The following is a 25,930-nucleotide window of genomic DNA, read 5'->3' on the forward strand; positions in this document are numbered from 1 at the left end:
GGGGGATCCCCCCCATCTGCGGTCCCTTCCAAGGTTTCTCATTGTAGCCCATTGGGTTGAGTTTTTCTTGCCTTGATGTGGGATCTGAGCCGAGGATGTCGTTGTGGCTTGTGCAGCCCTTTGAGACACTCGTGATTAAGGGCTATATAAATACATTTCGATTGATTGATTGATGGTTGCGAGCCAGACAGAGCCGATATGTGCTGTACTAGAGTTTCAGAAAATAAGAAGATTGTCAAAGATCCTTTTATTGTTCTGGATGATTCTTCAAGAGCAAGAAGTTCTGAGTCGGACTGCGGAGTTAGCGCGCGTGGGCGTAGACCCTGAAAGGATGAGGAGAGTGAGTCAGTCCGACGACACCCTGGTAGCTCAGCTGCTCCTCGGCCAAAGTCCAGAAGGTGAACTTTTGCAGCAAACTGGTGAGAAACAAGAAAACTTCCATCTTGGCCAAACTCTCTCCGATGCAAACACGCTTGCCTGCAACACAAACACCAACATCACCTTTCTTCGAGCTCTCCCTTCCGGCAACATCCGCTTTACCTGCAGAAAAAGGGATGAAGTTCTTCTTCTTGACAAAACTGCCATCAGCGTCCAGGAAGTGTCCTGGATTGAAGACCTGAGGCGTTTCCCACTGGTTCTGGTCGAAGAGCACCGACGTCAGGATGGTCAGAACGTTACTTCCCTGCAAACACAGACTTAATACAGAACCCATCCATCCATCCATTTTTATACCGCTTGTCCCTTCCATGTCTGGGAAAGGTTGCAGCTTCCATCACTGCAATATGTTTGCTGTTCCTTTGTTGTTCTGGCAACAACAACAACAACATTAGTCACAACAACCACAGCTGGAGCGTCTCCTGACAGGTACAACCTTACGATCTGTTTAGTTTTTACTCTGTTTTTGGCTTCACTTCCTGTTGTATACTCTTATTTGGTTTACACTTCCTGTTCTGTTTGTACAGTTCCTGCACTAGCTTTACACTGCTGCAAGAACTTTGAATCACTAGAACTCCCAAGTACCTTGTGATGATGTAGCCCCCCAGTTAAGGTTCTTAGGTCTTATCAGCATGTTGGACTACAAAATCTCTGAATCACTAGAACTCCCAAGTACCTTGGGAATGGTGTAGCCCCCCAGTTAAGGTTCTTAGGTCTTATCACCATGTTGGACTACAAGATCTTTGAATCACTAGAACTCTCAAGTACCTTGGGAATGGTGTAGCCCCCCAGTTGAGTGTCTTTTGTGTTATCAGCATGTTGGACTACAAAATCTTTGAATCACTAGAACTCCCAAGTACCTTGGGAATGGTGTAGCCCCCCCAGTTGAGTGTCTTTTGTGTTATCAGCATGTTGGACTACAAGATCTTTGAATTACTAGAACTCCCAAGTACCTTGGGGATGGTGTAGCCCCCAGTTAAGGTTCTTTGGTGTTATCAGCATGTTGGACTACAATATCTTTGAATCACTACCTTGGGGATGATGGACTACACGATCTTTGAATCACTAGAACTCCCAAGTACCTTGGGTATGATGTAGCCCCCCAGTTGGGTGTATTTGGTGTTATCAGCATGTTGGACTACAAAATCTTTGAATCACTAGAACTCCCAAGTACCTTGGGGATGATGTAGCCCCCAGTTAAGATTATTTGGTGTTATCAGCATGTTGGACTACAAGATCTTTGAATTACTAGAACTCCCAAGTACTTTGGGGATGGTGTAGCCCCCCAGTTGAGTGTCTTTTGTGTTATCAGCATGTTGGACTACAAGATCTTTGAATTACTAGAACTCCCAAGTACCTTGGTGCTCATGTAGCCCCCAGTTAAGATTATTTGGTGTTATCAGCATGTTGGACTACACAATCTTTGAATCACTAGAACTCCCAAGTACTTTGGGAATGGTGTAGCCCCCCAGTTGAGTGTCTTTTGTGTTATCAGCATGTTGGACTACAATATCTTTGAATCACTAGAACTCCCAAGTACTTTGGGAATGGTGTAGCCCCCCAGTTGAGTGTCTTTTGTGTTATCAGCATGTTGGACTACAAGATCTTTGAATCACTAGAACTCCCAAGTACTTTGGGAATGATGTAACCCCCCAGTTAAGGTTTGTTTGTGTTATCAGCATATTGGACGAAAATATCTTTGAATCACTAGAACTCCCAAGTACCTTGGGGATGATGTATTCCCCCAGTTAAGATAATTTGGTGTTATCAGCATGTTGGACTACAGGAACTTTGAATTACTAGAACTCCCAAGTACCTTGGGGATGGTGTAGCCCCCAGTTAAGATTATTTGGTGTTATCAGCATGTTGGACTACAGGATCTTTGAATTACTAGAACTCCCAAGTACCTTGGGAATGGTGTAGCCCCCCAGTTGAGTGTCTTTTGTGTTATCATCATGTTGGACTACAAGATCTTTGAATCACTAGAACTCCCAAGTACCTTGTGATGATGTAGCCCCCCAGTTGGGTGTATTTGGTGTTATCAGCATGTTGGACTACAAAATCTTTGAATCACTAGAACTCCCAAGTACCTTGGGGATGATGTAGCCCCCCAGTTAAGATTATTTGGTGTTATCAGCATGTTGGACTACAAGATCTTTGAATCACTAGAACTCCCAAGTACCTTGGGAATGGTGTAGCCCCCCAGTTAAGGTTCTTAGGTCTTATCAGCATGTTGGACTACAAAATCTTTGAATCACTAGAACTCCCAAGTACCTTGGGGATGATGTAGCCCCCAGTTAAGATTATTTGGTGTTATCAGCATGTTGGACTACAAGATCTTTGAATCACTTGAACTCCCAAGTACCTTGGGTATGATGTAGCCCCCCAGTTGAGTGTCTTTTGTGTTATCAGCATGTTGGATTACAGGAACTTTGAATCACTAGAACTCCCAAGTACCTTAGGGATGACGTAGCCCCCAGTTAAGATTATTTGGTGTTATCAGCATGTTGGACTACAAGATCTTTGAATCACTAGAACTCCCAAGTACCTTGGGGATGATGTAACCCCCCCAGTTAAGATTATTTGGTGTTATCAGCATGTTGGACTACAAGATCTTTGAATCACTAGAACTCTCAAGTACCTTGGGAATGGTGTAGCCCCCCAGTTAAGGTTCTTAGGTCTTATCAGCATGTTGGACTACAAAATCTTTGAATCACTAGAACTCCCAAGTACCTTGGGGATGATGTAGCCCCCAGTTAAGATTATTTGGTGTTATCAGCATGTTGGACTACAAGATCTTTGAATCACTAGAACTCCCAAGTACCTTGGGGATGATGTAGCCCCCAGTTAAGGTTCTTTGGTGTTATCAGCATGTTGGACTACAGGATCTTTGAATCACTAGAACTCCCAAGTACCTTGGTGATGATGTAGCCCCCAGTTAAGATTATTTGGTGTTATCAGCATGTTGGACTACAGGAACTTTGAATTACTAGAACTTCAAGTACCTTGGGGATGGTGTAGCCCCCCAGTTGAGTGTCTTTGGTGGCCACTCTTGGTCCGTTGAGAGGAACAACATTGGCCATCCTCTGGATCTCATGGATGACTGCGTTGGTGTAAGGCATGTTGGTTCTGTCAGCCATCGTAGGACCGCGAGTCCCGAGCACTCGCTCTATCTCCTCCTGCACTTTGTCTTGTGGACAAAAAAGACGCCTTGAAGTGGTTCCGAGCCAGCAATGAGGAGCAAAGCTCTTCACATGGGATGTCCACCAGACACTCACTCTGCACCTCAGGGTGCTTGATGAGGAAGACGAGGCCCCACTGCAGCGTCTTGGAGACGGTCTCGGTCCCCGCAACAAACAGGTCCAGACAGCACAGGACCAGATTTTCCTCATCAAAACCCAGTGGAGCGTTCTCTTTGTCCTGCAAAGGTTGGGTCAGCCCAGCTTCTGCGGGTGTTTCCACGCGGGGTTCTTACTCGCGTCTCCAGCAGGAAGGCGTCCATGTAGTCTCCCGGCTTGTCGCAGTCCAAGTCCAACTTGTGCTTCTCCATCTCGCAGGCGATGAAGTCCTGCAGAGCTCGGAAGGTTCCGAACATCCTGTTGTGAGGTCCTGGAAGATGTTCCATCAGTCCTGGGAAAGCATCGTACAGCTGCACGGACGTCAGCGTTGTCACAACTTCTACCAAGTACTTGTACACTCTAGTCACGTGTTTACTGCAGTCAGGGTTGGGGAATACTGCAATACCACCTTGTTTACTACTCCTGGGAAGAAGTACTGCACGGGTTTTCCCGATGTCTACTTTGATTAGATCACAGGTCTTCAACAGAAGGTCAACATGATGAAAAATATGTTTTCTAAAAACATATTTAGATACCAACTGGTTGTACATAGCAGTGTCATGGCCGCCATACCACAATACCTTGCAAATGTCAAATACCTCAAATATTCATGTTAGCATTTCAGCTAGCAAGCGATTAGCAGTGCTAGTTGCCAGCTAGCTACTAGCGGCGCGATACTGTAATATTTTAATATTGTATTGCACAATTAGAGTATATCTTTCGAACTAGTTTAATTTGACTAAAAGGTCAGAAGATGTACAGTTATTTTGTAACAACATGATATATTCAAGACAAACCTTTGTGTTGTTGTTTACAAAGTGTGTTATTGTTAGTAAGTAGTTGTGTCAGGCTTGTGTTGTTGTTTACAAAGTGTGTTATTGTTAGTAAGTAGTTGTTTCAGGCTTGTGTTGTTTACAAAGTGTGTTATTGTTAGTAAGTAGTTGTGTCAGGCTTGTGTTGTTTACAAAGTGTGTTATTGTTGGTAAGTAGTTGTCAGGCTTGTGTTGTTGTTTACAAAGTGTGTTATTGTTGGTAAGTAGTTGTGCTGTTGTTTACAAAGTGTGTTATTGTTAGTAAGTAGTTGTGTCAGGCTTGTGTTGTTGTTTACAAAGTGTGTTATTGTTAGTAAGTAGTTGTCAGGCTTGTGTAGTTTACAAAGTGTGTTATTGTTGGTAAGTAGTTGTGTCAGGCTTGTGTTGTTGTTTACAAAGTGTGTTATTGTTAGTAAGTAGTTGTGTCAGGCTTGTGTTGTTGTTTACAAAGTGTGTTATTGTTAGTAAGTAGTTGTGTCAGGCTTGTGTTGTTGTTTACAAAGTGTGTTATTGTTTGTAAGCAGTTGTCAGGCTTGTGTAGTTTACAAAGTGTGTTATTGTTGGTAAGTAGTTGTTTCAGGCATGTGTTGTTGTTTACAAAGTGTGTTATTGTTAGTAAGTAGTTGTGTCAGGCTTGTGTTGTTGTTTACAAAGTGTTATTCTTAATAAGTAGTTGTGTCAGGCTTGTGTTGTTGTTTACGAATTGTTTTATTGTTAGTAAGTAGTTGTGTCAGGCTTGTGTTGTTGTTTACATAGTGTGTTATTGTTAGTAAGTAGTTGTGTCAGGCTCGTGTTGTTTACAAAGTGTGTTATTGTTAGTAAGTAGTTGTGTCAGGCTTGTGTTGTTGTTTACAAAGTGTGTTATTGTTAGTAAGTAGTTGTGTCAGGCTTGTGTTGTTGTTTACAAAGTGTGTTATTGTTAGTAAGTAGTTGTGTCGGGCTTGTGTTGTTGTTTACAAAGTGTGTTATTGTTAGTAAGTAGTTGTGTCAGGCTTGTGTTGTTATTTACGAATTGTTTTATTAGTAAGTACTAAGTAGTTGTGTCAGGCTCGTGTTGTTTACAAAGTGTGTTATTGTTAGTAAGTAGTTGTGTCAGGCTTGTGTTGTTATTTACGAATTGTTTTATTAGTAAGTACTAAGTAGTTGTGTCAGGCTTGTGTTGTTTACAAAGTGTGTTATTGTTAGTAAGTAGTTGTGTCAGGCTTGTGTTGTTTACAGAGTGTGTTATTGTTAGTAAGTAGTTGTGTCAGGCTTGTGTTGTTGTTTACAAAGTGTGTTATTGTTAGTAAGCAGTTGTCAGGCTTGTGTAGTTTACAAAGTGTGTTATTGTTGGTAAGTAGTTGTTTCAGGCATGTGTTGTTGTTTACAAAGTGTGTTATTGTTAGTAAGTAGTTGTGTCAGGCTTGTGTTGTTGTTTACAAAGTGTGTTATTGTTAGTAAGTAGTTGTGTCAGGCTTGTGTTGTTTACAAAGTGTGTTATTGTTAGTAAGTAGTTGTCAGGCTTGTGTTGTTTACAAAGTGTGTTATTGTTAGTAAGTAGTTGTCAGGCTTGTGTTGTTTACAAAGTGTGTTATTGTTGGTAAGTAGTTGTGCTGTTGTTTACAAAGTGTGTTATTGTTATTAAGTAGTTGTGTCAGGCTTGTGTTGTTGTTTACAAAGTGTGTTATTGTTAGTAAGTAGTTGTGTCAGGCTTGTGTTGTTTACAAAGTGTGTTATTGTTGGTAAGTAGTTGTGTCAGGCTCGTGTTGTTGTTTACATAGTGTGTTATTGTTAGTAAGTAGTTGTGTCAGGCTTGTGTTGTTGTTTACAAAGGGTGTTATTGTTAGTAAGTAGTTGTGTCAGGCTTGTGTTGTTGTTTACAAAGTGTGTTATCGTTAGTAAGTAGTTGTCAGGCTTGTGTTGTTGTTTACAAAGGGTGTTATTGTTAGTAAGTAGTTGTGTCAGGCTTGTGTTGTTGTTTACAAAGTGTGTTATTATTAGTAAGCAGTTGTCAGGCTCGTGTTGTTTACAAAGTGTGTTATTGTTGTTAAGTAGTTGTGTCAGGCTCGTGTTGTTGTTTACAAAGGGTGTTATTGTTAGTAAGTAGTTGTGTCAGGCTTGTGTTGTTGTTTACAAAGTGTGTTATTGTTAGTAAGTAGTTGTGTCAGGTTTGTGTTGTTTACAAAGTGTGTTATTGTTAGTAAGTAGTTGTGTCAGGTTGTGTTGTTGTTTACAAAGTGTGTTATTGTTAGTAAGTAGTTGTGTCAGGTTGTGTTGTTGTTTACAAAGTGTGTTATTGTTAGTAAGTAGTTGTGTCAGTTTGTGTTGTTGTTTACAAAGTGTGTTATTGTTAGTAAGTAGTTGTGTCAGGTTGTGTTGTTGTTTACAAAGTGTATTATTGTTGGTAAGTAGTTGTGTCAGGCATGTGTTGTTTACAAAGTGTGTTATTGTTAGTAAGTAGTTGTGTCAGGCTTGTGTTGTTGTTTACATAGTGTGTTATTGGTAGTAAGTAGTTGTGTCAGGCATGTGTTGTTTACAAAGTGTGTTATTGTTAGTAAGTAGTTGTGTCAGGCTCGTGTTGTTGTTTACAAAGTGTGTTATTGTTAGTAAGTAGTTGTGTCAGGTTGTGTTGTTGTTTACAGAGTGTGTTATTGTTAGTAAGTAGTTGTGTCAGGCTTGTGTTGTTATTTACGAATTGTTTTATTAGTAAGTACTAAGTAGTTGTGTCAGGCATGTGTTGTTGTTTACAAAGTGTGTTATTGTTAGTAAGTAGTTGTGTCAGGCTTGTGTTGTTGTTTACAAAGTGTGTTATTGTTAGTAAGCAGTTGTCAGGCTTGTGTAGTTTACAAAGTGTGTTATTGTTGGTAAGTAGTTGTTTCAGGCATGTGTTGTTGTTTACAAAGTGTGTTATTGTTAGTAAGTAGTTGTGTCAGGCTTGTGTTGTTGTTTACAAAGTGTGTTATTGTTAGTAAGTAGTTGTTTCAGGCTTGTGTTGTTTACAAAGTGTGTTATTGTTAGTAAGTAGTTGTCAGGCTTGTGTAGTTTACAAAGTGTGTTATTGTTGGTAAGTAGTTGTGTCAGGCTTGTGTTGTTGTTTACAAAGTGTGTTATTGTTAGTAAGTAGTTGTGTCAGGCTTGTGTTGTTGTTTACAAAGTGTGTTATTGTTAGTAAGTAGTTGTGTCAGGCTTGTGTTGTTGTTTACAAAGTGTGTTATTGTTAGTAAGTAGTTGTGTCAGGCTCGTGTTGTTGTTTACAAAGTGTGTTATTGTTAGTAAGTAGTTGTGTCAGGTTGTGTTGTTGTTTACAGAGTGTGTTATTGTTAGTAAGTAGTTGTGTCAGGCTTGTGTTGTTATTTACGAATTGTTTTATTAGTAAGTACTAAGTAGTTGTGTCAGGCATGTGTTGTTGTTTACAAAGTGTGTTATTGTTAGTAAGTAGTTGTGTCAGGCTTGTGTTGTTGTTTACAAAGTGTGTTATTGTTAGTAAGCAGTTGTCAGGCTTGTGTAGTTTACAAAGTGTGTTATTGTTGGTAAGTAGTTGTTTCAGGCATGTGTTGTTGTTTACAAAGTGTGTTATTGTTAGTAAGTAGTTGTGTCAGGCTTGTGTTGTTGTTTACAAAGTGTGTTATTGTTAGTAAGTAGTTGTTTCAGGCTTGTGTTGTTTACAAAGTGTGTTATTGTTAGTAAGTAGTTGTCAGGCTTGTGTAGTTTACAAAGTGTGTTATTGTTGGTAAGTAGTTGTGTCAGGCTTGTGTTGTTGTTTACAAAGTGTGTTATTGTTAGTAAGTAGTTGTGTCAGGCTTGTGTTGTTGTTTACAAAGTGTGTTATTGTTAGTAAGTAGTTGTGTCAGGCTTGTGTTGTTGTTTACAAAGTGTGTTATTGTTAGTAAGTAGTTGTGTCAGGCTTGTGTTGTTGTTTACAAAGTGTGTTATTGTTAGTAAGTAGTTGTGTCAGGCTTGTGTTGTTGTTTACAAAGTGTGTTATTGTTAGTAAGTAGTTGTTTCAGGCTTGTGTTGTTTACAAAGTGTGTTATTGTTAGTAAGTAGTTGTCAGGCTTGTGTAGTTTACAAAGTGTGTTATTGTTGGTAAGTAGTTGTCAGGCTTGTGTTGTTTACAAAGTGTGTTATTGTTGGTAAGTAGTTGTGCTGTTGTTTACAAAGTGTGTTATTGTTATTTAGTAGTTGTGTCAGGCTTGTGTTGTTGTTTACAAAGTGTGTTATTGTTAGTAAGTAGTTGTGTCAGGCTTGTGTTGTTTACAAAGTGTGTTATTGTTAGTAAGTAGTTGTGTCAGGCTTGTGTTGTTGTTTACAAAGTGTGTTATTGTTAGTAATTGGTTGTGTCAGGCTTGTGTTGTTTACAAAGTGTGTTATTGTTGGTAAGTAGTTGTGTCAGGCTCGTGTTGTTGTTTACATAGTGTGTTATTGTTAGTAAGTAGTTGTGTCAGGCTTGTGTTGTTGTTTACAAAGGGTGTTATTGTTAGTAAGTAGTTGTGTCAGGCTCGTGTTGTTGTTTACAGTGTGTTATTGTTGGTAAGTAGTTGTGTCAGGCTCGTGTTGTTGTTTACATAGTGCGTTATTGTTAGTAAGTAGTTGTGTCAGGCTCGTGTTGTTTACAAAGTGTGTTATTGTTAGTAAGTAGTTGTGTCAGGCTTGTGTTGTTTACAAAGTGTGTTATTGTTAGTAAGTAGTTGTGTCAGGCTTGTGTTGTTGTTTACAAGTGTGTTATTGTTAGTAAGTAGTTGTGTCAGGCTTGTGTTGTTTACAAAGTGTGTTATTGTTAGTAAGTAGTTGTGTCAGGCTTGTGTTGTTGTTTACAAGTGTGTTTTTGTTAGTAAGTAGTTGTTTCAGGCTTGTGTTGTTTACAAAGTGTGTTATTGTTAGTAAGTAGTTGTCAGGCTTGTGTAGTTTACAAAGTGTGTTATTGTTGGTAAGTAGTTGTGTCAGGCTTGTGTTGTTTACAAAGTGTGTTATTGTTGGTAAGTAGTTGTCAGGCTTGTGTTGTTTACAAAGTGTGTTATTGTTGGTAAGTAGTTGTGCTGTTGTTTACAAAGTGTGTTATTGTTATTAAGTAGTTGTGTCAGGCTTGTGTTGTTGTTTACAAAGTGTGTTATTGTTAGTAAGTAGTTGTGTCAGGCTTGTGTTGTTTACAAAGTGTGTTATTGTTAGTAAGTAGTTGTGTCAGGCTTGTGTTGTTGTTTACAAAGTGTGTTATTGTTAGTAATTGGTTGTGTCAGGCTTGTGTTGTTGTTTACAAAGTGTGTTATTGTTAGTAAGTAGTTGTGTCAGGCTTGTGTTGTTGTTTACAAAGTGTGTTATTGTTAGTAAGTAGTTGTGTCATAATAATGGTGGATATTTCCGGCAGAATGCTCCAAAAAGACAAGATTTCCTCCTCTTGTAGCTCAGCCATTCTTTCACGTAGCTCGGTGCTTAACGTCTCATTTTGTTCACACACTTGTCTACTTTAACCCTGGCTAAAAAAAAATGGACGTCCAATATTTGGTTTTGGCTGGATAGCCATCGGAGTGAGGCGAGCGCTATCGGCCTTCCTCCATTAAAGCGGGAGGCTTTCACTCTAATTTACCAGAGCGTCGAAGCCCTGGAAATCTCCTTTTTCTTGGGTGAACAACCTGTCCTCACGGCCACTTCTTTTATGCCACTGTCATGTGTTTCGGTGGAAACGTTGACACACATGTCCTCTTTCAGAAACTGTCACTTTTATGGGGCTTATGCGTCCCATTTGGGCTCAAATGGCCCTCAAAGCCAAGAAAGTCAGCTAAATCTCTCATTGACTCCAATGTTAGATGTCGTGAAAAAACACAAAAATTCTTACTTTTCCTACTCGCTCTAACGCAGCCATTTCTCCACTTGTCGGAAATCTGAGAACACCGGAACGTTCCTCAAAGCCTTGAGGTACTCAAGGTTTTTACGAAAAGTCGATAGTCCGAAGCGTTTGCCCACAATCAGACATTGTTCGGCATGAAGTTTTCCAACAAATCCTACATAAACTGCTGTCATCGTGTAATAGTGGCAGCCTCATGTAACTACATGAAGTCATGTGACAGCCCCTCCCCTCAGGTATGTGAGTCTGGTGTTTGTACAGGGCCGTAACTAACACTTCAATGGGCACACACAACATAGACAGACAACAGCCCCCCCCGCCCCCGCCCCCCCAATACAAAAAATCATGTTTTTTGCTATCAGACAAGGATCCGAATTAGCTGAGTTTGATCAAACCAAAGATCCTCTCACTCCCGGTTATGAGACCGAGCAGCTCTCGCGCCTCACCCGAGCCCACACGGAACCTTCCAGGTAGATCATGTCCGCCAGGCCGCGGTGTAGCTGCTGCAAGTGGCGGTCGTGGTAGTCAAACCTTTTGCCGAACACCAGCTGGCAGATGATGTTGGCCGCGGCGCTGTTCAACACGCTCGCAGGGTCGAACGGCTCACCTGAGAGGAAAGACACGCTTGGTGACCCGGGGTTCTGGGGTAACGCACAGAAACCTGGCCTAGGCTCTTTTTTGAGTCGAGACAAGACTTGACGTGGAAACGTGCGTACGGCAACTTCACGCTTCACGTACGCACGTTTCTACACCGCCGACCGAGGAGGATGTGACAAATACCGTTGTTAGAAGAAGCTCTCCTGTGATATAATAATAAATTGAGTCAGCGTTAGAATAATCATGTATATATATTATCACACAACTATATGTTTAAGGGCCGTTGCTATAGTTATCTGTGCAAAGCTGGCAATCCAAAAGATTGCCAGCCGTCTCTATCAGTCTTGTGTCCAGACTCGGCCTGCTGACTGCCAAGGCCGAACATCGGGTACCGGGACGCAGACAAAGCAGAGGCGGGGCGATAGCACCAGTGTCAACACATTTGCATTTTTGTATAATCATATATTGTGTCTAACTGGAGTTGTCGAGATTACAAATAACGCGGGCTGGACTTTTAGAACGTAGTTTGGATCTGGAACTAGAATACAGCCCAAAACACGTGTCTCCTCATTGAGCCAAGTTGAACTCTGTCTCTGCATGATTCCTTGCTTCTCGTCTGTTTAGTAGATGTCATCAGTGTTTGAACCTGACAGTCAGTCCGTTTCCAGTGAGGGTTGGACTCCGCCAAGGCTGCCCTTTGTCACCCATTCTGTTCATAACTTTTATGGACAGAATTCCTAGGCGCAGTCAGGGCGTTGAGGGGATCTGGTTTGGTGGCTGCAGGATTAGGTCTCTGCTTTTTGCAGATGATGTGGTCCTCATGGCTTCATCCGGCCAGGATCTTCAGCTCTCACTGGATCGGTTCGCAGCCGAGTGTGAAGCGACTGGGATGGGAATCAGCACCTCCAAGTCAGAGTCCATGGTTCTCGCCCGGAAAAGAGTGGAGTGCCATCTCCGGGTTGGGGAGGTGATCTTTCCCCAAGTGGAGGAGTTCAAGCACCTCGGAGTCTTGTTCACGAGTGAGGGAAGAGTGGGTCGTGAGATCGACAGACGGATCGGTGCGGTGTCTTCAGTAATGCGGACGCTGTATCGATCCGTTGTAGTGAAGAAGGAGCTGAGCCGGAAGGCAAAGCTCTCAATTTACCGGTCGATCTACGTTCCCATCCTCACCGATTCTGTTCATAACTTTTATGGACAGAATTTCTAGGCGCAGTCAGGGTGTTGAGGGTATCTGGTTTGGTGGCTGCAGGATTAGGTCTCTGCTTTTTGCAGATGATGTGGTCCTCATGGCTTCATCTGGCCAGGATCTTCAGCTCTCACTGGATCGGTTCGCAGCCGAGTGTGAAGCGACTGGGATGGGAATCAGCACCTCCAAGTCCGAGTCCATGGTTCTCGCCCGGAAAAGGGTGGAGTGCCATCTCCGGGTTGGGGAGGAGATCTTGCCCCAAGTGGAGGAGTTCAAGTACCTCGGAGTCTTGTTCACGAGTGAGGGAAGAGTGGATGGTGAGATCGACAGGCGGATCGGTGCGGCGTCTTCAGTAATGCGGACGCTGTATCGATCCGTTGTGGTAAAGAAGGAGCTGAGCCAGAAGGCAAAGCTCTCAATTTACCGGTCGATCTACGTTCCCATCCTCACCTATGGTCATGAGCTTTGGGTTAAGACCGAAAGGACAAGATCACGGGTACAAGCGGCCCAAATGAGCTTCCTCCGCCGGGTGGCGGGTCTCTCTCTTAGAGATAGGGTGAGAAGCTCTGCCATCCGGGAGGAGCTCAAAGTAAAGCCGCTGCTCCTCCACATGGAGAGGAGCCAGATGAGGTGGTTCGGGCATCTGCTCAGGATGCCACCCGAACGCCGCCCTAGGGAGGTGTTTAGGGCACGTCCGACCGGTAGGAGGCCACGGGGAAGACCCAGGACACGTTGGGTAGACTATGTCTCCCGGCTGGCCTGGGAACGCCTCGGGATCCCCCGGGAGGAGCTGGACGAAGTGGCTGGGGAGAGGGAAGTCTGGGTTTCCCTACTTAGGCTGCTGCCCCCGCGACCCGACCTCGGATAAGCGGAAGAAGATGGATGGAGTCAGTCACTGCAACTGGCTGGCAGGTTACAAAAAACTATCTTTTTCAGTAGTTCCACCCTGTGAGAGAAACAGGAACCTCCTACTGAGTCCTGATTGGCCAGTGCTACTTTCAACATGATTTGCATATTCATGAGGGGGCGTGGCATGGGTCACTTGCAGGTTGCTTGCAATGTGACCCAGAAATGTGTTTGTGGACACTTTGATACGTCTGAACTTTTACTGGCCTACATCCTCTTCTGGACTCGAACCTACGTCTCTTTTGATTGGGCAACCCACACAAGTCTTGCTGCTACCTGACTGCTGCTCCACGGCCTCCTGCAGATGTTGACTCTCCTGCCAGATGTTGCTCTCGATGCTGCCGTCACTCAGGCCCAACCTGCGCAGCGTCGCCATGGCGAAGTGACGCTGACTCCGCCACACCTCGCCACTGCTGGCCAGGAGACCCCCTGGGGGAGAGGGAACTATCATTGTGTGTCTTTGTGTGTGTGTGTGTGTGTGTCTTTGTGTATGGGTGTGTTTGTGTGTCTTTGTGTACGTGTGTCTTTGTATACGTGTGTGTCTGTATGAGTGCGTTTGTGTGTCTTTGTGTATGTGCGTCTTTTTGTGTTTGTATGTCTTTGTGAATGCGTGTCTTTTTGTGTTTGTGTGTCTTGGTGTATGTGTGTCTTTTTGTGTTTGTGTGTCTTTGTGAATGTGTGTCTTTTTGTGTGTTCGTGTGTCTTTTTGTGTGTTTGTGTGTCTTTGTGTATGTGTGTCTTTTTGTGTGTGTGTCTTTGTATATGAGTGTCTTTTTGTATGTTTGTGTGTCTTTGTGTATGTGTGTCTTTTTGTGTTTGGGTGTCTTTGTGAATGTGTGTCTTTTTGTGTGTTTGTGTGTCTTTTTGTGTTTTTGTGTGTCTTTGTGTGTGTGTGTCTTTTTGTGTGTGTGTCTTTGTGTATGAGTATTTTTTTGTGTGTTTGTGTGTCTTTGTGTATGTGTGTCTTTTTGTGTTTGTGTTTCTTTGTGAATGTGTCTTTGTGTGTTTGTGTGTCTTTTTGTGTGTGTGTCTTTGTGTATGAGTGTCTTTTTGTGTGTTTGTGTGTCTTTGTGAATGCGTGTTTGTGTGTCTTTGTAAATGTGTGTCTTTTTGTGTTTGTGTGTCTTTGTGAATGTGTGTATTTTTGTGTGTGTTTGTGTCTTTTTGTGTTTTTGTGTCTTTGTGAACGCGTGTCTTTTTGTTTGTGTGTCTTTGTGTATGTGTGTATTTTTTGTTTGTGTCTTTGTGTATGAGTGTTTTTTGTGTGTCTTGGTGTATGGGTGTGTTTGTGTGTCTTTGTGTGTTTGTGTGTCTTTTTGTGTGTGTGTCTGTGTATGGGTGTGTTTGTGTCTTTGTGTGTGTGTGTCTTTTTGTGTTTGAGTGTCTTTGTGAATGTGTGTCTTTTTGTGTGTTTGTGTGTCTTTTTGTGTGTTTGTGTGTCTTTGTGTATGTGTGTCTTTTTGTGTGTGTGTCTTTGTGTATGAGTATCTTTTTGTGTGTTTGTGTGTCTTTGTGTATGTGTGTCTTTTTGTGTTTGTGTGTCTTTGTGAATGTGTCTTTTTGTGTGTTTGTGTGTCTTTGTGTATGTGTGTCTTTTTGTGTGTGCGTCTTTGTGTATGAGTGTCTTTTTGTGTGTTTGTGTGTCTTTGTGAATGCGTGTTTGTGTGTCTTTGTAAATGTGTGTCTTTTTGTGTTTGTGTGTATTTTTGTGTGTGTTTGTGTCTTTTTGTGTTTTTGTGTCTTTGTGAACGCGTGTCTTTTTGTTTGTGTGTCTTTGTGTATGTGTGTATTTTTTGTGTGTGTCTTTGTGTATGAGTGTTTTTTGTGTGTCTTAGTGTATGGGTGTGTTTGTGTGTCTTTGTATATGGGTGTCTTTTTGTGTGTGTGTGTCTGTGTATGGGTGTGTTGTGTGTCTTTGTGTGTTTGTGTGTCTTTTTGTGTGTGTGTCTGTGTATGGGTGTGTTGTGTGTCTTTGTGTGTGTGTGTGTCTTTGTGTATGTGTCTTTTTGTGTGTGTGTCTGTGTATGAGTGCGTTTGTGTGTCTTTGTGTGTGTGTGTCTTTTTGTGTGTGTCTCTTTGTGTATCTGTGCATTTGCGTGTCTTTGGGTGTGTGTGTGTCTTTGTGTATGGGTGCGTTTGTGTGTCTTTGTGTATGCGCAACTTCCTGTAAATGTCTTAGTGTAGTGGTGTGTGTCCTTGTGTATGGGCGCATTGTTATGTCTTTGTGTGTGTGTGTGCGTGTTTGTGCACGTGTATGTTTGTTTGTCTTTCTGTTTGTGTCTTTGCGTGCGTGTCTTTTTGTGTGTGTGTTTCTTTGTGTATGGGTGCATTTGCCTGTCTTTGTGTGTGTGTGTGTGTCTTTGTGTATGGGTGCGTTTGTGTGTGTTTGGGTGTCTTTGGGTATGGGCACATACACATAGACCCCATTCAGTTTTTCATCATACACATAGACCACATTCAGTTTTTGGTCACATACATAGACCACATTGTGGGTCTAGATGAGTTTTGGCCTCACTCAGAGCGTGAGTGAAGAATAAGTAAGATGGTGTTTCCTGGATGGGAAGACCTGGTAAGTCCTAAAGAGATGATCCAGTATTATCTGCTCACAGTCGCTGCCTGGTGGTTGTTTAAGCACACTGCAGCTAGACTTGCTTAGTGCTTCAGTCACAAGCACGAATGAGGCAAAAACTCTACCAGATCCACTGGACGGGGTGCGTGTGTTCACCTGTGCTGGGGGGGTACATCCTGGCTAAGACGGGGTTGCGGGGCCGGTCAGCAAAGTTGTGGGCTTGCGTGACCAGGACTTCTCTGAGCATCTTCCAGCCACACACAAACACCCAGCGCTCGCTCCCCAGGCGCAGGCAGAAGACGTCGCCGTAGTTCTGGGCCAGCTGCAGACAACAATGCGGCCTTGAGGTCTAGCGCCTGACTCTGCTAACACAATCCCTGTGCACTCTCAGCAAATTCCAGGATAATTGGAGAGTGACAGGATGAATAATTGCATTGTCAGCCAAACTCTGCAGCGATGATGAAGAAACCTTCTCACCTGAAGAGCGGACTTGAGGGTGAAGTTGAAATGGACGCTCTAACATCTACACACTTCACTTCCCTGTGAGAGAAGATCCCTCCTTGCAGCTTACCTGTGTCAGGTACCTGTGAGGCTGCTTGATGGCCACGTGGAAGACGTTCCCAAAGACGGGTAGAGCCGGCGGTCCTGGTGGGAAGTCACACCGCTCCTTTTGCTTGAAATAAAAGACTGCCAGGAGAAGAGCCAAACCTGAGAGCAGCAACGCCCACATGTTACATCCCAGGAACAATGCAGATGCCCACATGGTGGAGTGCAACCGGAGTGTAGGGGGAGTGTAGTAGAAGTGCCCGGCGGAGCACAAGTAGGAGAGTAGGAGGAGCACAAGTAGGAGAGTAGGAGGAGCGCAAGTAGGAGAGTAGGAGGAGCACAAGTAGGAGAGTAGGAGGAGCGCAAGTAGGAGAGTAGGAGGAGCACAAGTAGGAGTGTAGAAGAAGCGCCTGTCGGAGTAGAAGTAGGAGTGTAGGAGGAGTGTAGTAGAAGCACCTGTAGAAGTAGGAGTGTAGGAGGAGTGTGGTAGAAGTGCACGTCGGAGCGCAAGTAGGAGAGTAGGAGGAGCGCAAGTAGGAGTGTAGAAGAAGCGCCTGTCGGAGTAGAAGTAGGAGTGTAGGAAGAGTGTAGTAGAAGTGCCCGGCAGAGCACAAGTAGGAGAGTGGGAGGAGGAGCGCAAGTAGGAGAGTAGGAGGAGCGCAAGTAGGAGTGTAGAAGAAGCGCCTGTCGGAGTAGAAGTAGGAGTGTAGGAGGAGTGTAGTAGAAGCACCTGTAGAAGTAGGAGTGTAGGAGGAGTGTGGTAGAAGTGCACGTCGGAGCACAAGTAGGAGAGTAGGAGGAGCGCAAGTAGGAGTGTAGAAGAAGCGCCTGTCGGAGTAGAAGTAGGAGTGTAGGAAGAGTGTAGTAGAAGTGCCCGGCAGAGCACAAGTAGGAGAGTGGGAGGAGGAGCACAAGTAGGAGTGCAGTAGAAGTGTTCTATAAATGTGGTAGAGTTGCAAGTAAAAGTGTTCTATAAATGTGATAGTAGTAAAGTAGAAGTGTTGTATAAATGTGGTAGGAGTGCAGTAGAAGTGTTGTATAAATGTGGTAGGAGTGCAGTATAAATGTAGTAGGAGTGCAGTAGAAGTGTGGTATGAATGTAGTAGGAGTGCAGTAGAAGTGTGGTATGAATGTAGTAGGAGTGCAGTAGAAGTGTGCTGTAAATGTGGTAGTAGTGCAGTAGAAGTGTTGTATAAATGTAAGACTGCAGCAGAAGTGTTGTATAAATGTGGTAGTAGTGCAGTAGAAGTGTTGTATAAATGTAAGAGTGCAGCAGAAGTGTTGTATAAATGTGGTAGTAGTGCAGTAGAAGTGTTGTATAAATGAAAGAGTGCAGCAGAAGTGTTGTATAAATGTAGTAGGAGTGCAGTAGAAGTGTTGTATAAATGTGGTAGGAGTGCAGTAGAAGTGTTGTATACATGTGGTAGGAGTGCAGTAGAAGTGTTGTATATATGTAGTAGGAGTGCAGTAGACGTGTTGTATAAATGTAAGAGTGCAGCAGAAGTGTTGTATAAATGTAGTAGGAGTGCAGTAGAAGTGTTGTATAAATGTAGTAGGAGTGCAGTAGAAGTGTTGTATACATGTGGTAGGAGTGCAGTAGAAGTGTTGTATATATGTAGTAGGAGTGCAGTAGAAGTGTTGTATAAATGTAAGAGTGCAGCAGAAGTGTTGTATAAATGTAGTAGGAGTGCAGTAGAAGTGTTGTATAAATGTAGTAGGAGTGCAGTAGAAGTGTTGTATATATGTGGTAGGAGTTCAGTAGAAGTGTTGTATATATGTAGTAGGAGTGCAGTAGAAGTGTCGTATACATGTGGTAGGAGTGCTGTAGAAGTGTTGTATATATGTAGTAGGAGTGCAGTAGAAGTGTTGTATATATGTAGTAGGAGTGCAGTATAAGTGTTGTATAAATGTACTATGAGTGCTGTAGAAGTGTTTTATACATGTGGTAGGAGTGCTGTAGAAGTGTTGTATAAATGTAGTAGGAGTGCAGTAGAAGTGTTGTATAAATGTAAGAGTGCAGCAGAAGTGTTGTATAAATGTAGTAGGAGTGCAGTAGAAGTGTTGTGTAAATGTGGTAGGAGTGCAGTAGAAGTGTTGTATATATGTAGTAGGAGTGCAGTATAAGTGTTGTATAAATGTACTATGAGTGCTGTAGAAGTGTTGTATACATGTGGTAGGAGTGCTGTAGAAGTGTTGTATATATGCAGTAGGAGTGCAGTACAAGTGTTGTATATATGTAGTAGGAGTGCAGTACAAGTGTTGTATATATGTAGTAGGAGTTCAGTATAAGTGTTGTATATATGTAGTAGGAGTGCAGTATAAGTGTTGTATAAATGTACTATGAGTGCAGTAGAAGTGTTGTATATATGTAGTAGGAGTGCAGTATAAATGTACTAGGAGTGCAGTAGAAGTGTTGTATAAATGTGGTAGGAGTGCAGTATAAATGTGGTAGGAGTGCAGTAGAAGTGTTGTATAAATGTGGTAGGAGTGCAGTATAAATGTGGTAGGAGTGCAGTAGAAGTGTTGTATAAATGTGGTAGATGGTAAATGCTACACTTCCATGTTTAGATAGTAGTTTCACACAGTAATAAAACTAACTGTGGATTGTTAAAATCATGCTTTGATTGTCAAAGACGTTTGTTAACGTAATCTGTGATATTTCTACCTGAATAAATACTCTGCACTTTACATGTTGTACACGTTAATGGCATTCATATCCCTGCATGACAATGTTGTAACCTTCTCTATTCATACACGTTAATGGTATTCATATCCCTGCATGACAATGTTGTAACCTTCTCTATTCGTACACGTTAATGGCATTCATATCCCTGCATGACAATGTTGTAACCTTCTCTATTCATTTCTAGATTGTAATATTCAGCCTGGTAGACATTCTGTAACTGAGGAATTTGAACCAAAGACTTTAAACAATAATTCAGCCAGCCAGAGAAATTCCTCAACTGATGTACTCGCATTTATGTAGCTGAAAATATCACAGATTATGTGACAAAACATCTTTGACAAAACTTGATCGTAATGCAAGACTATAAAGACATTTTTTATTTTGTCAACGTGGTTAAATCGGATGTAAAGCGTAGCACTTTTATTTTGAAGCTGGTAAAGTGTGATTGGTTTGAGAAGGTTCCTTGACATGTTTTGAAGACCCACCTGACCTTTTGCAATACAAAAAAGTCCCCTTTCGACTTCCTGCCAAGCGTCGTTAATTTCTGCTGAGCTTTTATTTCATCTTGCTAAAACAATCGCAGTAGCAATCTACACTTTATGCTAGCACTGCACCTTCACTGTAATCTAACCACGGAAGTAAAGCTCTACCAAGTAGGAGTGTAGCAGGAGTGTAGCAGGAGTGTAGCATGAGTGCAAGTAGGAGTGTAGCAGGAGTGTAGTAATAGTGTAGCAGGAGTGCAAGTAGGAGTGTAGCAGGAGTGTAGCATGAGTGCAAGTAGGAGTGCAAGTAGGAGTGTAGCAGGAGTGTAGCAGGAGTGTAGCAGGAGTGCAAGTAGGAGTGTAGCAGGAGTGCAAGTAGGAGTGTAGCAGGAGTGCAAGTAGTAGTGTAGCAGGAGTGTAGCAGGAGTGTAGCATGAGTGCAAGTAGGAGTGTAGCAGGAGTGTAGCATGAGTGTAGCAGGAGTGTAGCATGAGTGTAGCAGGAGTGTAGCATGAGTGCAAGTAAGAGTGTAGCAGGAGTGCAAGTAGGAGTGTAGCAGGAGTGTAGCATGAGTGCAAGTAGGAGTGTAGCAGGAGTGCAAGTAGGAGTGTAGTAAGAGTGTAGCATGAGTGCAAGTAGGAGTATAGCAGGAGTGTAGCAGGAGTGCAAGTAGGAGTGTAGCAGGAGTGCAAGTAGGAGTGTAGTAAGAGTGTAGCAGGAGTGTAGCAGGAGTGCAAGCAAGAGTGTAGCAGGAGTGCAAGTAGGAGTGCAAGTAGGAGTGTAGCAGGAGTGCAAGTAAGAGTGTAGCAGGAGTTCAAGTAGAAGTGCAAGTAGTAGTGTAGCAGGAGTGCAAGTAGGAGTGCAAGTAGGAGTGCAAGTAGGAGTGTAGCAGGAGTGCAAGTAAGAGTGTAGCAGGAGTTCAAGTAGAAGTGCAAGTAGTAGTGTAGCAGGAGTGCAAGTAGGAGTGCAAGTAGGAGTGTAGCAGGAGTGCAAGTAGGAGTGCAAGTAGGAGTGCAAGTAGGACTGTAGCAGTAGTGTAGCAGGAGTGTAGCATGAGTGCAAGTAGGAGTGTAGCGGGAGTGTAGCAGGAGTGCAAGTAGGAGTGTAGCAGAAGTAGCAGGAATGCAAGCAGGAGTGTAGCAGGAGTGTAGCATGAGTGCAAGTAGGAGTGTAGTAAGAGTGTAGTAGGAGTGTAGTAGTAGTGTAGCAGGAGTGCAAGTAAGAGTGTAGCAGGAGTGCAAGTAGGAGTGTAGCAGGAGTGCAAGTAGGAGTGTAGCAGGAGTGCAAGTAGGAGTGTAGCAGGAGTGCAAGTAGGAGTGTAGCAGGAGTGCAAGTAAGAGTGTAGCAGGAGTGTAAGTAGAAGTGCAAGTAGGAGTGTAGCAGGAGTGTAAGTAGAAGTGCAAGTAGGAGTGTAGTAGGAGTGCAAGTAAGAGTGTAGCAGGAATTCAAGTAGAAGTGCAAGTAGTAGTGTAGCAGGAGTGCAAGTAAGAGTGTAGCAGGAGTGCAAGTAGGAGTGCAAGTAGGAGTGTAGGAGTGCAAGTAAGAGTGTAGCAGGAGTGCAAGTAGGAGTGCAAGTAGGAGTGTAGGAGTGCAAGTAAGAGTGTAGCAGGAGTGCAAGTAGGAGTGCAAGTAGGAGTGTAGGAGTGCAAGTAAGAGTGTAGTAGGAGTGCAAGTAGGAGTGTAGGAGTGCAAGTAAGAGTGTAGTAGGAGTGCAAGTAAGAGTGTAGCAGGAGTGCAAGTAAGAGTGTAGCAGGAGTGCAAGTAGGAGTGTAGGAGTGCAAGTAAGAGTGTAGTAGGAGTGTAGCAGGAGTGCAAGTAAGAGTGTAGTAGGAGTGTAGGAGTGCAAGTAAGAGTGTAGTAGGAGTGTAGCAGGAGTGCAAGTAGAGTAAAGTACACTTTATGCTGGCACTGCACCTTAACTGTAATCTAATCACGGAAGTAAAGCTCTACCAAGTAGGAGTGTAACAGGAGTGTAGGGGGACTGTAGGGGGAGTGCAAATAGGAGTGTAGCAGGAGTGCAAATAGGAGTGTAGCAGGAGTGTAGGGGGAGTGCAAATAGGAGTGTAGCAGGAGTGCAAATAGGAGTGTAGCAGGAGTGTAGGGGGAGTGCAAATAGGAGTGTAGTAGTGGTGTCGAACCACGGAAGTAAAGCTTTACCTCTCTGAGGCGGCAATTATGTCGTCTGGCGGCATTTGGAGATAGAATGGTCTTTTCCTGTCGGGAGAATGACTTTGGATCTGATATTTTCATAATGTCCCGCTTTTCTTTGTGCACTTCTGCTCGCTATTTTCGAGCTCCCCATGCCACAACGGGCCAAGGGTGTCGTAAAAAAAGGATCGCCGCTAAAAACGTATAGTTAACGCGTTATTATCGCGTTAACTTTTGACAGCCCGTGTAATAAGCCAAGTGTAAGTTATAAAGCACTTTTATTGGGCAAGACAAGACCAGGTCAGATGACCCTGCATGATCAGACTTCTAAATGACGGCCACTCAAAAGGAGAGGAGCTGGAAGAGGGTGGAGGGCATCAGCGAGGCACCGCAAGAAGCCTGAACTGTCCGGGAGAGTGCGTGAAGCCCATCACACCCTCCAGGTTCGGCATCTCCCCCGGAATGGCGGTGAAGGTGAAGTGTTGCATCAGAGTCGTGAAGAAAAGGAACAGCTCCATCCTGGCCAGCTGCTCCCCCAAACACGAACGCTTACCTGGAAGCAAGAACGTGGACGGCAGCATGAGCTTTTCCACCGAAACCAGAAGTCCTGGCTTTGTGGAGAGTTTTGGAACCTGCTGAGAATGGTAGAAATGCATTTCTTCTGCGGAATTGGCCTTCTGAACCCAAGAAGTGTTGAGGGTTGAACCTGTCTGGGGTCTCCCACTCGCTCTTGTCGTAAAGCACGGATGTTAGGATGGTGGTGATGGCTGTGCCCTGCAAGCGGTAATCAGAGGATATGATGTTGTCTCGGCCTTGATGTGGGATTAGAGCATTGTAGCAGCTGTCTTAGTGTTTACCTTTGGGATGACATATCCTCCCAGTGTAGCATCGTGACTGGCCATCTTGGGGAACCCCAAAGGAATTATGTCCCCCATCCTCAGAGTTTCATGGATGACGGCCTCGGTGTAGGGCATGTTGGGTCTGTCGGCCAATGTGGGTTGGCGAGCCTGTCCGATCACTCTGTCGATCTCCGCCTGGACCTCCTCTGGGAGAGCCAGGTGTCAGAACTGGAAGATTCTGCACAAACTGGCTGTGGAAGCGACACGTGGACTCACCCTGTATCTCCGGGTAGTGCAGCATGTAGACTAGAGCCCAGCGTAAGGTTGTGGCGGAGGTTTCTGTGCCGGCCTCCACCATGTCGAGAGTGCTAACCACCAGGGATTCAATGTTAAAGCCGGCCTGCGGGTCTTCCTTCCTCTGCAAAGTTTCCAACAGAAAGGATTTGTTTTGGAAAGTGTTACCAGCAGAAGATTTTAGAGATTGTAAGGACTTTACTGGAATATTCTATTTGTTTTGTGAAAGAGAAGAACATTGTTAGTATTAGTATCAGGGCCATGCACCTCCCGCATGCGGGGGACTAACCCATGGACTCCTCTTACTTCTTACTCGTTGATTTGATTTGATTTTGTATACGTTTCATGTTGTTGCTGTTAAGTAACGTTTTGGAACTTCTGTAAGGATGATGACGAATTGTTGATGTAAAGAGGAAGATATAAACATCCCATCAGTCTATCCCGGTGAGAGCAGACATTGTACAGTACTTGACGGATGTATTATTTTCTTGTTTAGCACTTAGCAACACTGCTACCTGATGCTTAGTGTTTGACTTAAGTTGCATCTGTTTAGCACACAGCTTCGAAAACTGTAGAGCATCCTCCTTACATTCAGGATCAACAATTAGAAGTTTCCAGAAAAGTGCAGTTCCCCTTCAAGTCCCATGCAGCCACATATAAGGTAGTGGAGATGGTCAAAAGAAAACGACTATCCATCCATCCATCTTCTTCCGCTTATCCGAGGTCGGGTCGCCGAGGCAGGGAAGCCCAGACTTCCCTCTCCCCAGCCACTTCGTCCAGCTCTTCCCGGGGGATCCCGAGGTGTTCCCAGGCCAGCCGGGAGACATAGTCTACCCAACGTGTCCTGGGTCTTCCCCGTGGCCTCCTACCAGTCGGACGTGACCTAAACACCTCCCTAGGGAGGCGTTCGGGTGGCATCCTGACCAGATGCCCGAACCACCTCATCTGGCTCCTCTCCATGTGGAGGACGAAGCAGGCCTAATTTGGGCACCCCTTGTAGCTGGAATCAAGTCTAAGTTTGCAGGGCAAAAAAAAGGCAGCAACCCACCTTCTCTATCTCGCCGAGGAACACGTCAATATAATCCCGGGGTTCTTCCGGGTTCCACTCTTCCCGGTGCTTCTCCACTTCCTTCTGCAGAAAGAGCATGATGTCCCGGTAGTTGGCGTGCACCTTCTTGTGTGGGCCAGGCAGGTAATTGAGCAGGCGGGGGAAGGCGTCGCAAAGCTGCGGACCGAACAAACGTTTCAGGTCGACGCCGCAAGCCAGCTAAGTCGGACCGTGGTGCTAAACTGAGGCGGTGGCGGCCATGACCTGTACAACCTCGGCGGTGGCGAGCGCAATCGCCTCGTTATCCAACTCTAGGAACTTGCGAAAAGTCCCGTCGCTGTACTCAAAGCGGCGTCCGAAGAGCACGGAGGAGATGATGTTACTTACAGCGTTTGTTATGATGTACATAGGGTCGAAGGGCTTTCCTGGAAAGGCAGAATGCGGAAACGATGCGTCAGTACATTTCTATTCCCAAGGGAACTCTCTGAAGTTGACCTGCCTTGTTCCTCTTTGAACGCCTCACGAATGAAGTGACATTCCGCCTCAATGTAGTTTTCTAGGGACCTGTGGCCTCCGCCAAAGTTTCGCAGGTGAGTGTTGGCAAATTTCCTCTGGTTCTTCCACAGGTAGCCATTGCTCATTACGATGCCTGACACATTTGGTACCATTTAACAATATGACACAAAGTTACTCCATTTTCCTGTTCAAGGCCACTGGGGAGCCTGTCCCACCTGGCCCTGGACTGGTCCCCAGTCAGTCACAGGAGTCAGAAATCATGCATGTAAAGGAAATGATTGTCAAGCTCCGTAACTCACCCATGCCTTTGAAATACTTATGGAAGAGTTGGACAACGGGCCGATCTACGAAGCTGTCCAGCTGGGTAACGAGCGCTTCTTTGACCATCTTGTAACCCCAAACAAACACCATCCTCTCACTGCCTTTCCTCAGGCTGAACACCGGGCCGTACTCCTTTGCAAGCTGTGGACCAACAAAACCGCGAGATCAGCTCAACCACGATTTGGGATCAACACGTCGTCGGCCATTTGTCTGACGTTCGTCTCACATTCTCCATAGTTTTGTAGTCGGTTCGGGTAAAGACATTCCCCAGAAAAGGCACGGCCCAGGGTCCAGGCGGGAAACTGCCGGGTCTCCAGTTTCGGACCACATCCGTCAACAGCAGCACAACAAAAGCAAACAGCAGCAAGCTGCTCAGGTCAAAGCATTCGAAAAGAGCCTGCAGAATCATGACGAGAGTTCTGCTGAGTGAAGATCGACCTGACGGAGGCTCGCGTAGTCCGAGGTAAAGGAAGGAGGGGCGCCTGGAAGGTAATCAACCTGTTACATAATGTGTTGGAATAAACAAGAGCAGAGGTTAAAGTCTTGCATCTGGAAATGCTATCACACGGCAGCACTAGAAGGTGTGTGTATGAGGAGGAAATCATTTCAACTTGAGAAGTAGACTGCATCCCCAAAGTAGATCTTAGTTCTGATCTAACCACAAGATGCTAGAGCTGAAAAAAAGCCTCCTTCTAAACCATCAGTTTTCTAAAAGGTCTTATTTACATGTTGGGTCATTGCTCAACTGGTCTTTTCCCAGAGTCCAGACATGCTGGATGACTTTTAAAACCTGGGCAATCGACCAAAGTAAACAAACTTTCAAGTCAAGTCAGCGCCATCATGTTTAATGTGAACGTGTGACTAGATGACAACACGCTAACACATGCCTTGGTTGACTTATGAAGATGTGCAAACATGTTTAATGAGGCCGTGTGACTAGATGACAACATGCTCTCTCACGCGTTGGTTGACTTATGAAGATGTGCAAACATCATGTTTAATGAGGCCGTGTGACTAGATGACAACATCCTATCTCATGCGTAGGTTGACTTATGAAGATGTGCAAACATCATGTTTAATGAGAACGTGTGACTAGATGACAACATGCTATCTCACGCGATGGTTGACTTATGAAGATGTGCAAACATCATGTTTAATGAGAACGTGTGACTAGATGACAACATGCCATCTCATGCGTTGGTTGACTTATGAAGATGTGCAAACATCATGTTTAATGAGGCCGTGTGACTAGATGACAACATCCTATCTCATGCGTAGGTTGACTTATGAAGATGTGCAAACATCATGTTTAATGAAGCCGTGTGACTAGATGACAACATCCTATCTCATGCGTAGGTTGACTTATGAAGATGTGCAAACATCATGTTT

The 25,930-nt window shown here is 44.0% G+C and overlaps 1 protein-coding gene across 1 annotated transcript; it reads right to left on the bottom strand.

Moving 5' to 3' along the window:
* Positions 1–258: 258 nt before the first annotated feature.
* LOC133644382 (uncharacterized) lies at positions 259–25,035 on the bottom strand. The gene is made up of 18 exons (XM_062038802.1): positions 24,768–25,035; positions 24,520–24,682; positions 24,204–24,353; positions 23,969–24,129; positions 23,705–23,881; positions 22,639–22,780; positions 22,381–22,568; positions 22,156–22,297; positions 21,906–22,076; positions 16,233–17,035; positions 15,818–15,983; positions 13,369–13,521; positions 10,850–11,010; positions 3,911–4,084; positions 3,714–3,855; positions 3,441–3,625; positions 541–682; positions 259–477 (listed from the first exon to the last, which is right to left on the bottom strand). The coding sequence occupies exons 1-18, from the start codon at positions 24,948–24,950 to the stop codon at positions 302–304; spliced, it is 3,579 nt and encodes a 1,192-aa protein (XP_061894786.1). The 5' UTR covers positions 24,951–25,035; the 3' UTR covers positions 259–301.
* Positions 25,036–25,930: the final 895 nt, after the last annotated feature.

The sequence above is a fragment of the Entelurus aequoreus genome, linkage group LG27, assembly GCF_033978785.1.
Source record: "Entelurus aequoreus isolate RoL-2023_Sb linkage group LG27, RoL_Eaeq_v1.1, whole genome shotgun sequence".
NCBI classification, from domain to species: domain Eukaryota; kingdom Metazoa; phylum Chordata; class Actinopteri; order Syngnathiformes; family Syngnathidae; genus Entelurus; species Entelurus aequoreus.

Excerpts from the sequence above, each read along its gene's own strand:
- LOC133644382 (XM_062038802.1), bottom strand. The coding sequence starts at position 24,950 with ATGATTCTGCAGGCTCTTTTCGAATGCTTTGACCTGAGCAGCTTGCTG. Across the intron at positions 22,298-22,380 it reads GAGGATATGTCATCCCAAAG|GGCACAGCCATCACCACCAT; the intron begins GTAAACACTAAG and ends TACCGCTTGCAG. Across the intron at positions 17,036-21,905 it reads CAGGCTTCTTGCGGTGCCTC|GCGCTTCTTCTACACTCCTA; the intron begins GCTGATGCCCTC and ends CTACTCCGACAG.